The 17,898-nt window shown below is 34.4% G+C and overlaps 1 protein-coding gene across 1 annotated transcript in view; it reads right to left on the reverse strand.

Moving 5' to 3' along the window:
- Positions 1-17,690, reverse strand: part of LOC119529487 (UDP-glucuronosyltransferase 2A3-like) — a 48,901-nt gene extending 31,211 nt beyond the window's left edge. Inside the window, exons 1-2 of the mRNA XM_037829927.1 lie at positions 16,934-17,690; positions 2,617-2,765 (exon numbers count right to left, since the gene is read on the reverse strand). Of these exons, the coding sequence (XP_037685855.1) occupies positions 2,617-2,765; positions 16,934-17,657 (873 nt within the window). The 5' untranslated portion in view covers positions 17,658-17,690. The remainder of the gene's footprint in view (positions 1-2,616; positions 2,766-16,933) is intronic.
- Positions 17,691-17,898: the final 208 nt, after the last annotated feature.

A 17,898-nucleotide genomic window follows, 5' to 3' on the forward strand; every position in this document is an offset into this window, starting at 1 on the left:
GTAACTTTCTTGGGGTAAAGTAGGAACATGTTGGAAGTTAAGCAGTTATCTTTGGTTAGTTGTCTTTTTCTTACTCCTTTGTTATGGTCTCTTTGAAATGTTCTTTTATTGTATGTTTGTTTTCTTTTTAACTTTTTTTTCATACAGTTGATTTAAAAAAGAAGGGAAAGTTAAAAAAAAAAAAAAAGGGAAAAAAAAAAAAGATGCAGTGCCCCCTTGAGGACCCTGTGGAGAATGCAGGGGTATTCGCCTACCCCACCTCCATGGTTGCTAACATGACCACAGACATAGGGGACTGGTGGTTTGATGGGTTGAGCCCTCTACCACAGGTTTTACCCTTGGGAAGACGGTTGCTGCAAAGGAGAGGCTAGGCCTCCCTATGGTTGTGCCTAAGAGCCTCCTCCCGAATGCCTCTTTGTTGCTCAGATGTGGCCCTGTCTCTGTAGCTAAGCCAACTTGAAAGGTGAAATCACTGCCCTCCCCCCTACGTGGGATCAGACACCCAGGGGAGTGAATCTCCCTGGCAACGTGGAATATGACTTCCGGGGAGGAATGTAGACCTGGCATCGTGGGACGGAGTACATCTTCTTGACCAAAAGGGGGAGGTGAAAGGAAATGAAATAAGCTTCAGTGGCAGAGAGAATCCAAAAGGAGCCGAGAGGTCACTCTGGTGGGCACTCTTACGCACAGTTTAGACAACCCTTTTTAGGTTCTAAAGAATTGGGGTAGCTGGTGGTGGATACCTGAAACTATCAAACTACAACCCAGAACCCATGAATCTCGAAGACAGTTGTATAAAAATGTAGCTTATGAGGGGTGACAAGGGGATCGGGAAAGCCATAAGTACCACACTCCACTTTGTCTAGTTTATGGATGGATGAGTAGAAAAATAGGGGAAGGAAACAAACAGACAAAGGTACCCAGTGTTCTTTTTTACTTCAATTGCTCTTTTTCACTCTAATTATTATTCTTGTTATTCTTGTGTGGATGCTAATGAAGGTGTCAGGGACTGATTTGGGTGATGTATGTACAACTATGTAATGGTACTGTGAACAATCGAAAGTACGATTTGTTTTGTATGACTGCGTGGTATATGAATATATCTCAATGAAATGAAGATTGAAAAAAAAAAAAAAAAAAGACATAATGCTGAGCAAAATAAGCCAGGCACAAAAAGAGAGATATTGTATGTTACCACTAATGTGAATTCTGTGAAAAATGTACAATGTTTTATAGTGTAGAATGTAGGGGACCTAGAGATACCAATTAGTGGAGGGGGAATGATAATCTAATAAGAACAGATAAACTATGGAGGGTAATCTCAATGTTATTGGAATGCTCAGGAATGATTATGGTTTGTAAACTTTCTTGGATATAGTAAGATCAAGTTGGAAGCAATAGAGTTATTTTAGGTTTTTTTTTTCTCTTATTCCTTTGTTTTCTTAGGGGTTGTTAATTTTCTTGGGGTATGGTAGGAACATGTTGGAAGCAATGTAGTTATTTTAGATTATTTGTTTTTCTTACTCCTCTGTTTGGACATGGTTTATTAATTTTCTTGGGGTATGGTAGGAACATATTGGAAGCAAAGTAGTTATTTTAGGTTATTTGTTTTCCTTAATCCATTGCTTTGTTTGAAATGTTGTGGGGTTTTTTTGGTTGTTGTTTGCCTGTTTGTTTTTAATCTTTTGATAAACAAAGTTAAAAAATTGAAAAAAAATCAGTAGAAAAATGGGAGTAAAAACTAAATGACAAATAGGGTGGGATGGGGGGACAGTTTGGGTATTCTCTTTTCACTTTTATTTTTTATTCTTATTCTGATTCTTTCTGATGTAAGGAAAATGTTCAGAAATAGATTGTGGTGATGAACGCATAACTATATGATCATACTGTGAACAGTTGATTGTCTACCATGGATGACTGTATGGTTTGTGAATATATTTCAATAAAACTGAATTTAAAAAAAAAAAAATCTATTTCTATAACTCTCTGCTGAGACTGAGACCTTATACTAACCAATTAGTTTATAGAAAACTTCCCCTGAAAATTGCATTGTCACCTCACAGTGATTAGGTCCAAAATGAACTCATAATCCTCAGCTCAAAGTTTTTCCACCAAGTGCTTCTTATCTCAGTAAAATTCATCAGTGTCCAAATATCATCCACAATGGAAATTCAGGAATTCTCACAGAATCCATATCCACCCTAAACACTTAGATCCTATTATGCACCATTCTGTGGATTTAACCCAAGTTCTTATGAAAGCAACTTTATCTTTTCTCTACCATAGTAAATGGCCTTGTTCAGAACTCTATCATGCTTGTTAGTCTCCCAGTTTTCTGTAGCTCTAGTTTCCTGGCCCTCCCATCCATTGCCTGAATGATAGCCACAGGACATTTTTAACAATGTTCATGTCATTCTTCTGTTAACATTCCAATGTAAAGACCAACATACTCAATATTGCTCATAAAAACACCTGTGACCTGGAAAATATAACTGGAATTGCAATCTAAATTTACCTAACCATATACCTGTTATCGAGGCAGTGCACTTTAAAAGAAAATAAGGATCAGGTATGGTGTCCTAAGGTATATAAAATCCCCCTATTTAATAGACTTACCTTAGGTAAAGGCTTGGCAGGCTTGCAATGCAATCCTCCAACAAACTCAAAATTAGGTAAGTATGGACGAGGAATATCAAAATCCCAATATGTTCGGATTAGCCAAATTTCAGCTTTCCCCACAGTCTCACACAATGTAGTGGGCCTTCCTGGAGTAAATGAAGAATTGTGGGTAGGAGAATTAGCATAAAAGATAAACAGGGAAAATGGTACCACTAATTTTCTGATATGCTGGGAAAGGAAAATCAATTTGTATCCTCAAAAAATTCATGGGTTCTAGATGTCAAAAACAAAAGTGCATTAGAGGTCTACTAAGGAAACAATGAAAGAAGGAATGTAAATAGGAAAGAAAGAAAGAAAGGCAGAGGGAAACAAGATGAAAAAGAGAAAAAAGAAAGAAAAATTTGAAGAATAAAGGAAGGATGGAAGGAAGGAAGACAGGAAGTAGGAAGGAAGGAGGAAGATGGTTGTAAGGGAATGAAAGAGAAAAAGATTGAGAGAAAAGGAAGGACAGGAGAGGGAGGGAGGGAATTTTGGGTAGAGAATTGCTATATGTAAGTTTACTGTTAACACAGTAAGTTCAATCAAAATTTAACCACAACTCCAAGATGCTGATGAATTTATTACTCATTTTTTTTTGTCTTTGGTTAAATTACAGATGATATATCAGTCTCAACATATCTTTACCAAATAGACTCTCAGTAACTTTTAGTCCCCAGTCAGGAATATACTGGCTTCATATATTTGAAATTCCAACCAGTAACAGTCCCTACTTTATCCTCCTTAGTCAATTCCATCATTTTTATTGTAGGGCCACTATTTTCTTAGTAACAAGTCCCTGTTTAATTCACACCTATGTTGACCTTCATTTGGAATTTAAGGTATACATGAATATACAATTGTCACATGTGTACTTTAATTTTGTTTTCAAATGATGTTTTTTAAAGAGGAACAGATTCTAGGTATTATTCTTGGGAATTATGTGCAAAATAACTACATTTACAAATTACCAGTTAAATCATTTCAATATGCAGAAAACATATTTTGCAATGAGATAAAAAAAGAAAGGCTCATTTGAGGATCATATAAATGCCATAAGGATAGCAACTTTATTAGAGTCATCACATTTTAGTGTTACATAATCCAATAACTTATTTTGGAAAGACAAAATTGTGCCTAAGGACACTAAGAATGAGATTGTTAGAGATTGGATAAGAACCAATTTCACAGCCTCAGAGTCAATATATTTACATCCTCAAGATATTTTGATCTATGTATCTGACATCATTTTGTGATTTTCAGTCTTCTGGTGATTTTGGTGTACATGACATTTAGATTTCATTTTATGAAAGACCGACCTTAAAGCATTATCCAGATTTCTGTATTAAAGCAGCCATTCACAATGACAATTATGATGATGATCAAAATAGGAGAGAATGATATTGCAGAGAGCATATTAAAGTTGATAAATTCATAACAATTATTTGGAATACTATTCTATGAAACAAGAAAGCTAACCTAAAATTTGTCATTAAATCTTTCCCTATAATGATATTATTTGCAAAAAATTTAATTATGAAATAGATAATTATATAAATATAATTCAAGCTATCAGCTCAATATTATTATTGAATGAATTAATTACTTTGATCTTATGCAGTGAATCACATGAGATGGCTTTTAATTGCAAGAAATTTTTGAGGACAGCTTCAATGCATGACCGAGTTCTTTACTGTAGGTGAGGCAAACTGGAGGGGAAACATCAGTGGGTGACAGTTTTTATACCTTATAGGATAATTCATATTCCTTTTTAGATGTCCACAGAAAACTCTTCTCATCTCCCTAAGTTATTATGTTCTTGCTGAAAACATGTTAAAAACTGAAATGTACAATTTTTGGATTGCTTTTTTTTTAAAAAAAAAAAAGGATATTTCTTATTCTCTACTTCTCTTTAAGCTGCTTTTTGGCCAGAAGACAAATATCCTTTCCTAACCTTATGGACAAAAAGTACACTCTAAGAGATGCCAGAATAATCACATATTCAGTTCCTGGATATCTGTATGACTTTATAAGCAGAACTTTCTGTCTTCCTTTGAATTGTTACATCGAGAGAAATACACTTCCGTGCAGCTTAGAGCATGGTATCTGTTTTCTCTTTTCCACTGCAGCTTATAGTGCAAAGTTAAGTCTATTAATATTGGCGAGAAATGATAGTAGCTCTAACCAGCATTATGCCAACGGATGTGCTTAGAAGAATGAAATTCTGTATATATTTTGAGAGTATACCTGATATGAATTTCCGGTGAATTGTTTGCAGAGTAGGAGACAAAGATTCAGACGCATTTTTTTATGCGTATTTTTCATGTGAGTATCTGGGAAGAAATGAGTTACCATTAAATCAAATGGTGAAGCTATCAGGAAGAACATGTTTGGTTTGGGGTTACAGCTGGAGCTCAGGTTTAAATAAGAAAATTATGAAATACAAGTCGACAGCCAAATGGAGATGTGGAGTAGGCAGTTGGACTTATAAGGCTGCTGGGCAGGGGAGAACATGCCACAAAGAAATGCAAATTTTGGAGTCTTCAACTTACAATTTATAATTAAACTGTTTAATTGGATGAGATCATGAAATTAATTGGTATAAATGGAGAACGTAAATGTTTAAAAACAATAAACTGACCAATTCAAACTTAAAAAGCCCATAAGCTTAAGAATAGGATGCGTACCCAATACATTCTACACTTTTCATATTATTAAGCAATATAGTAAAGATGTCAGTTAACTCCAGGGATTTTTAAATAAACAATGAGCAGTCACTAAAACAAGACATAAATCTTTAACAAGTAGAATGAAAACACTCAAAAATAAATGAATATTCAACTATTCCTAATGAACATAATAAAGAAGCAAAGAACATGAAAAATTTACAGAGAAATAAAACATATAAAATAATTGTAAAAGTAAAATACATCAGATAGCCCAATATATGTAAATAGATAAAAATTCCCAGGTTAATGACATTGAACTCACATTAAATTAACACAAGTTCAGGTACAAACTGACCAAAAAAGCATATCCAAATATTGGTGCAGCATTTAAATTCCATACAAGCATAAGGAAAATATGGAAAAAAGAAAATGAAACCAAAATATCACTCCATCAAATAAAAATCACAGAATAAGGAGGGTGGGAATAATTTTAAAAATAGAAAGTCCAGAAACAAATGTTGGAAATTAAGTACAGTTATTTTCAAAGTAAATTATAATGGATAAAAATTCTCTGGTACAATAACAGAAAACCTTAGATTGTAAAACTAGTCAGATATAGTATGGTAAAAAAAAACATAACTTCTAGTAATTTGAGATATAAAAATTTGAAATAATATGATGGGAAAATGTGCACAAATATGCTTGCCAAAAGTAAGATGCAACTATATTAATATTTTAAAAAGTTTGCTTTTTACTCAATAAGTATTACCAGAAATAAAACATGCCCTAAAAATACTGAAATATTTTCAAATCACTTGGAAGCTGATAGTTCCACATGAAGGTGCATCTAATACAACAATTTTTATCCCTTTAAAGCAAACAGTAACATTTAAGGAAAAAAATTAAAAATCCACCAAAATATACATTGATTTTATCACAAATACCTCAGAAACTGATATATACCAGCCATAAAAAATTCAAAATTTTTATACCACATTTCTGATTACAATCCAATTAAACTGGAATTTAATAGATAAATTCCATGTGGTAGGTTGATTGCATTAATGGCCTCACATTTTCATACTTCTCTGCATGCATATCCAAATTATGAAATAGTGTTTGAGTACTTCTCCTTTTTTTTTCTTCATCTTTGACCTTTGCCTTGGTATGAGAACATTCTAAAACTAGCCTGCTAAAGAGATGTAAGCGATACACTGAGAAGCCAGGTAAACCCCCAAACCTGTAGATGTCTCAAGCAAGAGGAGAGATCCCTGTGCTATATCCACATTTGATCACAGTCGAATAAGTAAGCCCATTAGAGACTAGAACCACTCTGCCAAAGTACAGGCTTGTGAAAAATAATAAACAACCATTCTTTGATGCCACTCAGTTGTGGCTGTGTGTTACAAAGCATTCATGTCACAACTGGTACTTATACTTCAAAATTGAATTGAAACACACACTTCTGCACTCTCTTGCCAAAGAAGAAATTAGAAAATATTTAGACCTGATTGATAAACAAGTATTAAAAATAAAACTGTGGAATTTGAAATAAATTTGTAGTTTTTAATAATTATTAAATGAAATAATGCACTTAAGCAATCAGTAAAAGAACACAGCAAAACTAAAAAAGAGGAATTAAAAGGAATAAGAAAAAAAGGGTATTCATGAAATAGAAGAACAAAATCAAGTCAGTCTTCATAAAAGAGATGCTCTAATCCTTAAAAAAATTTTAGCTAACTGAATTTGTTAATATATGAAAAGAAGATATCACGGATATGTTGGGTTCCTATTACAAATGAAATGGTAATCCAAAATATATAAAATCAAAAGTATAATTCACCTTATTGACAGGCAAAGAAGGAAAAAACGTAATTATATCAACAATCAAAAAACTCTATTTTTTTTTCATAATTTCAAAAACTGTTAGTAGACTGGGAATTGGAAAGAATCTCTTGGTCTGATGAAAGACAACTACAAAAAGCCCTAATGGGATGAAACATTTATGTTGACTTATTAGATGCGTTCTCTTACTATGAGTACAAGTCAATGATACGTGTGAATGAAAACTTTATTTCAATAATGTCTTAATTCAATACAGTTTAAAAAGAGAAAAAAAAAGAGAATAGGAACACAGGAGATCTAGTAATCTAAACTTCTTTTTTTGTAGATTATATGACTTCCATGTAGCATACCCCAAAATACATAGGCAAGTAATATGTTTTTATAAGTCAGATTGGTAAGTTTGCTTCATACAAAAACAACATGAAATAGCAGTTTCAATTTCTGTACACTGGCAGCAATCAGAAAATTTAATAAAAATATATAGTTCACCTTCAAATATTTCAATAACTTTATTAATGTTGTATAAGTAGCCTTTTATTGTTAGAATTATAAAAACATTACTGAAAACCATTATAGAAAAATTAAGACAGAGATACCATATTCATGAAAAAGAAGAATAAATTCATGAAGATGTCCATTCTTACCAGAAGAAAGGGAGGAAGTAAATTAAAAAGGAAAGAAATTGACTCCAATGATCACTACATCTCTAGGTAAAAAATATAGAGGTTAAAATGAATATTTAGCCACTGCTCCCACTTCGTAAAAAGGAAAATCAAAAGATGAACAATACCAATGTTTACTACATCTCTAGGTAAAAAATATAGAGGTTAAAATGAATATTTAGCCACTGCTCCCACTTCGTAAAAAGGAAACTCAAAAGATGAACAATACCAATGTTTAATAATGCATAGAAATACCTTTATATGCATAAAAGAAAAGTCAATAGTGCCAATTTAGGGGAAAATGGAAATGAAATTGATTTTATTATATATAACTTTTCTGTATTTGGAATTTTTAACCATGTCTATTTGTTAATTTTCTTATGACATCAAAATGAAACTATGCATGTTCAGTCAGATCTGCCTAGTGAAAAACATGAGGCTACAGAGGAATGAAAGTCAGTGAAAGAACTTGCAGCAAAAGAAAAACTGCTAAAGATGATAGAGTTAAAAATTTTGCCATAATTCCTACGGATAACTTTAACCCACAATATATATATATAGAAAAGCCTATCCTTTCCCTCTATTTATTTATAATATGTCAAATTCATTCAGTCCTTTGCCCTAGAAAACTATAGAAACTAGGGTAGCATCCATAATTTTCTGAATAAAGAGAAAATGGAGAGCTGTTCTAGTAAAATGGTAAATGCAGAATATATTGTTTCTTTAAAATTGCTATTCTTTTGTTACTATAATATATATTGGAAAGCCAAACAATACAGCAAAACAAGTCTCAAAGTTTTCTCTTTGCTTTTATTTTTAATAATGCTTCCTTTGCTTGAAAACTACTACATGAACAATTATAATTTAACATTGGATTCATCAATAAATTGGAATCCACAGGTACTTAAAGGAGCCACTCAGTTCTGGAAAATAAACCAGGAAACAGAAAAGAAGATTGATGTTTCCAATGCAGAGATTACATAGATCTTGTGACACTTCACCAGCTGGCTATATTCTAGAGGCCACTCCCCAGCACTGTGACAACTGTGCAGCCATGAGAAGAACGACCTTCTTGGACAAAAATATGTTATTCTATAAGGAATTGCCTGGGAAACTTTTACTTAATCTCAAAAAACTTGTTTGGAATCCTTATTTATTACTTTATCAAAGCTGTAAAGAGAAAAATTCTCCACATGTACTTTGGGGAGGAAAAATAGAGAAGATATCAAGAAGATGAATGTAACTCTTTTATCCTAAAGTCAATGAAACAACAAGGATCTCTCTAATAATACGTATGGTATTATTTATACTAAAGCACCTTCAGTGGGAAACAAGCTAGATCATAGAGAAGGAAACAGAAAGCCCTGAAATTTTTCAAGTTTTCATATATCTTTTTATGCCACTAAAGGATGGCATAATGTTTAATGGAGCAGCTTAATGACTTCTTAGGTATTCAAAATTAGCCTCAGAATTTTCTATGGAGTATATGTAGCAGAGATCTCCATTGTGTAAGCTAAATAATAGAGTGAGACGGTATTTATTGTAAAATGGAACCCATATAAAAGGGGAGAGGTTAGGTGATGTCATCAACAGGGTGATGCAAGGCATTCCTTGAAAAAGCCTACACAGAGATGTAGTGAAGAAAAAGACATATCCCACTTACTTAGAACTATGGAGGAGATAGAGACGGTAAAAGGAATCTACATATGCTGAACCAAAGAAACAGAAAAATATCAGGTAGGAAAATTCCATCCCATACCTCTAGTTGGTATCCATTCCCTTCCCCGTCACTTAGTCCTGCTCAGATTGGGAGTTGCAGAGGTAACACAGAGGAACATGATTCCTACCATGGACAGACACTGTAGAGTGATTCACAGCAGTGTGTTAGAACTCCATGCACATCCAGACCAGGGACGTAAGTCCACAGAGACCCATGGCAGAATGCAAGCCACTGAGGAGAGATTCATTAAAAAGGGCCCCCAGAAGGAAAGAGAGAGAGAGAGAGAGAGAGAAAAGGGGGGGGGGTAAATAGGGAGAAAAGACCAACAAGACACCTTGTACACTCACACTGTCTGGTTTCAGTTGGCTATACCACCTAAAGGCAATATGAGTTTTCTGAATTGAACCACCTTTCTGGATATATGCCATCTGGCTTCCTGGGGTGAGACACATTAGCAGGAAAGAAACTGGAGGCAGTAGAGCCTTACAGAAAGAAAAAGTGGGATTAAGTTGACCTATTGAAAGATACCATGCTCCAGGAACTGAGAAGTGTAAAGAAAATGGGGCACTAAGTGAGAGACAGCATTTAAACAAATCATAGGAGCTGGGAGAAAATTCTGCAGTAAAATACACAGAATAGAGTAAGACTACCAAAGAAAAATCAGAAGAAAGGAAACCCACTCCTGGAGACAACTGCATAAAAAGTACAATCGTGAAAAATTGTATGACATATTCAGGGTAAGAATCAGATGAAGAAGAGCTGGGAGAATCTGAACAATTAAACACAATCTTCTCCAAATGTCTATAATGAGTTAGACCAACCATCAAGGAAGAACCTTAACACAAAGCCAATACACAGTAAAACCCTAAAGAAGAAGGAGAAATGTACCTTCAGAGTTTATTCATCAAGATACTCAGATGCCTAGGGATCATCAAAAAATTACAAGTCATCCTAAGAAACAGGAAGATATGACTCAAGGGAAGGAATAAAAACCTCAGAGGAGACTCAGAAGTTGGGGTAACTAATCAAAGTTCAAACAAATTCCTTAATCAATTCAAAGAGATGAAGGGAAAATGTGTGGATATAAAGAAGAATTTGAAAGTATAAAAAGAACTACAATGGAAATTATGAGGATGAAAGGCACAATAGTAGAGATTAAAAATACACTAGATGATACAACATCGGATTTAAACAGACAGAAGAAAGAGTCAGTAAACTAGAAGACAGGACAATTGAAATCATACCCTCAGCAGAACAGAGAGAAAAGAATAGAAAAAAACTGAGCAGTGTCTCAGGGACTTGAGTAACAGCATGAAGTGCACAAACATGTGTATCATGGCTGTCCCAGAAGGAGAAGAGAAGGTAAAAGGGACAGAACGATTATTTGAGGAAATTATTATCAAAAATTTCCCCAATCTTATTAAAGACATAAATATATATGTTTAAGAATCACAACAAACTCCAAACAGAATAAATCCTAATAGACCTATTCCAACACAGCATTGTAATAAGAATGATAAATGCTAATGTTAAAGAGAGAATTCTGAAAGCAGCAAAATAAAAGGTATTCATCATATACCAGGAATCCTCAATAAGACTACATGCCAACTTATCATCAGAAACCATGGAGGTGAGTGGGGAAAGATAGGATATATGTAAGAGGCTGAAGGAGAAAAAATGTCAGCTCAAAATTCCTTATCCAAAATGAGGGTCAGTTTAAAATACTCACATATATACTGAAACTGAGAGTTTATCAACAAAAAGTCTTCCCTACGAGAATTACTGAAGGGAATTCTACAGGTTGAAAGGAAAAGACAGGAGAGAGTGGCTTGCAGTCAAGTGACTAAATGATGATCATCACTAAGGGTAACTAAAGGGTAAATGCAAAACCCTATAGTCCTATGTCCTTAATATATAACTCTTCTCTTTATTCATACAAAAATCAGAATTCAATAAACAATAATAGGGTACATTTCCTGATCATAGATATGCAAAATATAAAGAGGCATAACAGGGATATGGGAGCAGAGAACATGTATGCTATTGAAGCAAAGTTGGTATCTTTTCTCATTTGTGGAGTATAGATGTAGGGTTGTTTCGGTGCCCACGAGTTAAAGTACGAGACAGCCAAACAGAATTTAAAGAGCCTTTTATTAGCGGGCCGACTACTGCCGCCTGTCACTCCAAGCAGGGAGTTCAGTAAGCAGCAGCACCCACCGGAGAGTGCTTGAGACTTACATAGGCAGAAACCACATCCTGAAAATGCAAGCAAGCTACTTTGACAAAAGCAGAGTTGGCAGTTAATTAATGGGTGCTTAAGATCTTTAGCAAGCTTGAGAAGTTTTCTCAAGGCCGGCACAATGATTAATTATTGAAACAGTTTTGCTTGGCTAATGCGTACATCTGCAAGTCTCACTCCCTAAAAGGGCACAGTTTCACTCCCTTCCTCTCAGGGCTTAATGTTTACTTTGCAGTCATTACCGGTTGTGGGGGAAGGGGACTCTCTTGTTACAGATTTAGGGGAGGGAGCTCACTTTAGGGCCCCACTTCGGGGTGTGTAAAATAAACCCCAGGATAACCACAAAGGAAGTATCTGGAAAATGTATCAAACAGAAATTTTAAAGGGATCAGTCAAATACATCACAAAAGATCAACTATACAGAAAAAGAGGTTGCAATAAAGGTAATGAGAGACAAAAAATAGATATGACCTACAAAGACCAAAGAGAAAAAAAAATGGCTGAAGTATATACTGACTTTACAGTAAAAACACTGACTATTAATAGATTAAACTCCCCAATCAAAAGACACAGATTGGGAGAATGGATAAGAAAACATGATCCAACTTTTGGTTGTTTATAATAGAATCACTGTAGACCCCAAAACATAAATAGATTGAAAGTCAGAGGATGGAAAAAAATACTCCATGCAAAAAGCAATCTAAAAGAGCTGGGGTAGCTATACTAATATAAAACAAAATAGACTTTCAGAAAAAAACTGTTATAAGACAAAGAGGGAAGTATATATTAATAAATGGGCCATCCATGAAGAAGAAATAACAATAAAAAGTATTTATGTACCTATTTTCAGTGCCCCAAAATACATGAGGCAAACACTGGAAAAAAGAAAGGGAGAAATAGACACTTCTACAATAAAATTAGGAGATTTAAAAACAACACTTATACCAATAGATAGACCATCTAGATGGAAGATTAATAAGGAAACAGAGAACTTGAATAATATGATAAATGAACTCTCACCATTGCTGGTGGGAATGTAAAATGGTGCTGCACTGTGGGAAACAGTTTGGTCATTCTTTAGGAAACTAAATAGAGAATTTCCATGTGATGCAGCAATCATGCTACCAGGCATAAACCAAGAAGAACTGAAAGCAGAGACATTTGCACACTGATGTTAACAGTGGCACTATTTACATTTGCCGAAAGATGGAAACAACCCAAGTGTTCATCAACTGATGAATGGATAAACATAATGTTATATATACATACAAAGGACCTAGTATTAAGCAATGGTTCTTAGACCTTACACCAAATGCACAAGCAACAAAGGAAAAATAAATAAATGGGACTCTTGAAAATTTAAAACTTTTGTGCCTCAAAGGACTTTGTCACAGAAGTGAGAAGAAAACCTACTCAGCAGTAGAAAATATTGGAGACCATATATTCAATAAGAGGTTAATATCCAGAATACATAAATTAATTCTACAGCTGAACAATAAAAAGACAAATGACCCAATAAAAAATTGTGCAAAAGATGTGAATACACATCTCTTCAAAGAGGATACACAAATGGCTAAAAAGCGCATGAAAAGACGTCATCACTGGTTATTAGAGAAATGAATATCAAAATCACAATGTGATATCATTTCACACCCACTAGAGTGGCTACTGTTAAAAAATAAGAAAGAATATTAACAGTGTAGGAGACAATGTGGAGAAATAGGAATACTCATTCAGTGCTGGTAGAAATGTAAAATGGTCCAGCCACTGTGGAATACAGTTTGTCATTCCTCAGGGAGATAAACAGAGAATTACCATATGACCCGGCAATCCCAGTATGAGTTACATAACCAAAAGAATTGAAAGAAGGAACTCGAACAGATCTTTGCACACCAATATTCATAGCAGCAATATTCACAACTGTTAAAAGACAGATGGACTCAACTGATGTGTCCATCAACTGATAAGCAAAATGTGTTTATCAACTGTTAAGCAAAATGTGCTATATACAAATGATAGAGTATTACTCAGCTGTAGGAAGAAATAAAGTCCTGATGCATGAAACAACATGGATGAACCTGGAGGATATTATCTTGGATGAAATAAGCCAGGCACAAAACAACAAATATTGTACAATCTCACTGATGCGAACTAATCGTAACATGCAAATTCACAGAGTCAGAATCTAGTCCATAGGTTATCAGGGAAGAGATTTGGGGTACAGAATGAGGAGCTAATGTTTAATTTGTACAGAAATTCTATTTTGGTTGATTATAAAGTTTTGGACATTGATGGTCATGATGGCAGCACATTATTTTGAATGTCATAGCACTGAATTATGTATGTGAATGTGGCTGAAAGGGGAAATTTTGTGTCATGTATGTTACTAGAATGAACATTAGAAGATAAAACATGGAACTGTTTACAACAGTGAACTCTGTTGTAGACAATGGACTTGGATTCATAGTACAATATAAGAAAGTTTTTTCACGAATCATAACAAATGTACATTAATACAAGGTACTAATATTAGGGTGGTATATATTAGATGAAAAAATACATCTAATGTCAACTACAGACTATAGGTAATAGTATTATTTTAATATTCTTTCATCATTTGTAACAAAGGTGGCACACTAATGCAAACTCTCAACAACAGGTGGGTATATAGGAATGCTGTGTAATTTATCTGACTGTTCTGTAAACCAACAGCTTCAATAATTAAAAACAATACTAATAATTATTTTAAAAAGTAGAGAGATGCCCCCAAAGAGGACAAGAGGCAGTGGGCAGTGTAAAAATGCACTGTTGAATACAAAATCTGATGCCTATGGTCCAAAGGCACTTAGAAACAGGAATTTTTATTATTTTGCCTTAAATTATTTCTGTTTTGTTCTATGATGTAACCCAGTATTGTTTATGTACTCTGAAATAGCTCAGAACTTATTGATACTAGTAATAAACTTTGGTAGATTTTATAGACAGAATGAAATTTTAGGTCAGTCTGGTTAAAAATGAAGGAATGGGTAGAAGATCAAAATGAGGATACAAGAAGCAGAAAATATATGATAATAAACATGTAATAAATAATGGGAGACTAACATGAGAAGACAGGGTCACTAAGTGGCCTTATGGCAGTAAAACTGCAAAACTGATGAAATGGAGAGCTATCCACTTCTTTTCATCATGGGCATGATACTGCAAATCTTTACTACAAGAGAATTCCAGCAGCACAGGGACACCTACTACTATCAGTACACACTCTTGCTTCGTGAAAAATGACTTTCTCTATTTTTCACCAGAGGTAATGTTTCTGTTACATCTTGCCCTCAACTTTTGTGTTCCAGGAGGACTTTGTTCATTACCCTCATAAACCAAAAAATTCATAGTGGTAAATTTACAATTATTTCTCTTCCATTTATCTCTGAACACAGACTTGTGGCAGGATCCTTGTCATATTTAACTCAAACCAATTCTGCCTAAAATATTGCTGGCACCCACATAGTACTTTAGTGAAAGCATATTATTTACTATAACATCAATGCCTTGTAAATTCAAAATCATGTCTAAAGCCAAGAATTTTTGAAGTGGATTCCTTTGATATTAATTCTGTGAAACAACTTATCATTTAAAAGTCATTGAGTTACATTAGGTAATGTTTTGAGTGTCTAATATGATCCTATCTTTGTTAGTTCATATCCCTAGGTAATTCTCAAAGGTGCTGGAGTAAAAGCCTGCCTGAGTGGATGAATTCAGATGACAGTTGTGTGCATTAGAATTACAAAGAAAACACCCTTTAGTAGTATTATTTTAATATTTTTCTAAAGAATACTATTGCCTATAGTCCATAGTTTATATTAGGTACATTCTTTCATCTACCCTAATATTAGTACCTTGTATTACTGTTGTACATTTGTTATATTATTCATATAGATAGAATGAGTAATTCATTGAAGAGAAAAATCTACTGTCTTTTAACCTTTCCAGATGCAAAGTCTTTTAGTGTCCTCTACTTAATTTTTGAGGGCTCTGCTAACACTGTCTCAAGAAATATAATGCATCCAAGAAACTCTTCAGTTATGACCACCCATGATGCAACAGTTCACATCAGATTTTCTGAAATTCCATAAAAAATTTATGAAAGAGCTAAGAAGGAGAGGTCCCCTGGTACAAGAGAAATTCTTTAAAATCAAGAGTGATAATCAGTGAGTCTCAAACTTCTCAAGGTTGTTAAGGAAAGTTCAGGCAAAGTGAAGAATGTATCAAATTCAATGTCATGTTAATATATATCATATTTCAGTTTATTACTCTGATCAGGCAAGAAGGTTATTTCACCTACAAAACAAGCATTACACTTTTACCAATAAAGGTAAAATAATACAACCACATCCTATTTGAAAAGTCACTAAACTGGACATATTTACTTCTCATACCTTGCAAACAATATCTCTTCATTGGATTAACATCTATTTGTGTGTTTTACATTTCGTTCTGTTTTGATAACCATTTTTAAGCAAAGCAAGATACAGAAATCTTTAGATGACTGTAAAGAAAGAGTCACTATGGTAACTATGGTATTTCTTGCCTCCACTCCCACAATTAGTTATTAATAATCAGTTCAATGGTATCACTTGAAGGATTTTACAGGGTAGACAGCACACAAGTACACAAACACACACACACACACATTAAAAAGAAAAAACTTGCACATTTCACTGTCATACAAACTACAGCATTTTACAAACCTATTTATTTTTAAAAATAATACTGTGGTGCACATGCATTCATACTTTCTTTTCCTGGGCAATGCAGCAAGTCCTATTTATTTTAAAAGACAGAGGAAGGAACAAAAGATTTACACTAATGAATGGGTTCATTTAAAAGGAAGCAGATGAAACAGAGCTATGCCTGTAACAGCAGATGGCTACTTATAATTCACTTCCCTAATGCTGATTAATAGATTCATGAACAGGTCAAATGTATTGCCACAAGAAAATTAATACTGTTAACATCCCAACAGCTACTGCAAAACTTGAAGAGTTTTATAAGGTAGACAGAATTTTAAAAAAGAATATCTTTCATAATGCTAGTTTTTTTTTCACACTTTGGAAACTAGTTTAGAAAGAAAAGCAGAGTCTCTTACCTAATGCTTCACTGTAAAACTGATCCCAAAACTGAACATCATATGATTGGAACCAGAAGTCAAAAAAAAGGGAAATCATTAGATTTTTCAGCCTTTCCAGAAAAGTCATCTTGTCTCCTAGTCCAGACGTGGGAACAGGCACGTAGGAAGGTGGAGCTGGAAGTTTTCCGCAGTATTTCTCCAAAACGCCAGCTACAGAAGCCCTTAATGTGTGCACAAAGGGGATTGCAAGCAACTCAGCTACAAGCTCTCCACAGGGCATAAAAGGATCTATAATCATCACATTGTAGTTAGTTTCCTTGAGCTTCTTCATGAGAGTCTGATTGTGCACGACATTCTCACATAGAATTTTAATCTCTCCAGTTGACTGAAGGAACATGTCTTGTAGTACCATTGCTGATTGCCAGAATGACAATTTTGGCATGACATTAACAGATACATCCAAAAATTCATTTATTATATTCATAAATCTCTGTCCACCACTTTGCACAGGAACCAGCTTGAAGTTTGGTGTGGAAGGCTTGTCCTTGTTCATGATGAAATTGTCTGAAGGAACCAGCACCGTCACCTCATGTCCCCTTGCTGTGAGTTCCTCCAGAATGATCTTCATGTTGAGCCAATGGCTCATGTCAAAGGGCCACACCAGGACCTTCCCACCCAATCCACAGCCAACACAGCACAGCTGCAGAAGCAGAAGAGCCAAAACCCTCTTCTCAATCCCCATGATAGCAGCTCCTTCATATGTTGCTCTGCAGGAGATTTTGTGCTGCTGGGAACAGATATGAAATGGCAGTCAATCAAATAATAAGTTAAAAATTAATTTCTAGAGATAGGAAATGACATTTAAATTGACTGAACTTTGGTCAGTGTTGTTGATGGGCATAGAACAGTGGTATTTGGTCTGCAGAGGAGCCTGGAAGCAAAGGTGACAGAAGCAGGATACTCAAAGCGAATAGGACAGAATG

This window comes from Choloepus didactylus, chromosome 3 (assembly GCF_015220235.1).
Source record: "Choloepus didactylus isolate mChoDid1 chromosome 3, mChoDid1.pri, whole genome shotgun sequence".
Taxonomy (NCBI): Eukaryota; Metazoa; Chordata; class Mammalia; order Pilosa; family Megalonychidae; genus Choloepus; species Choloepus didactylus.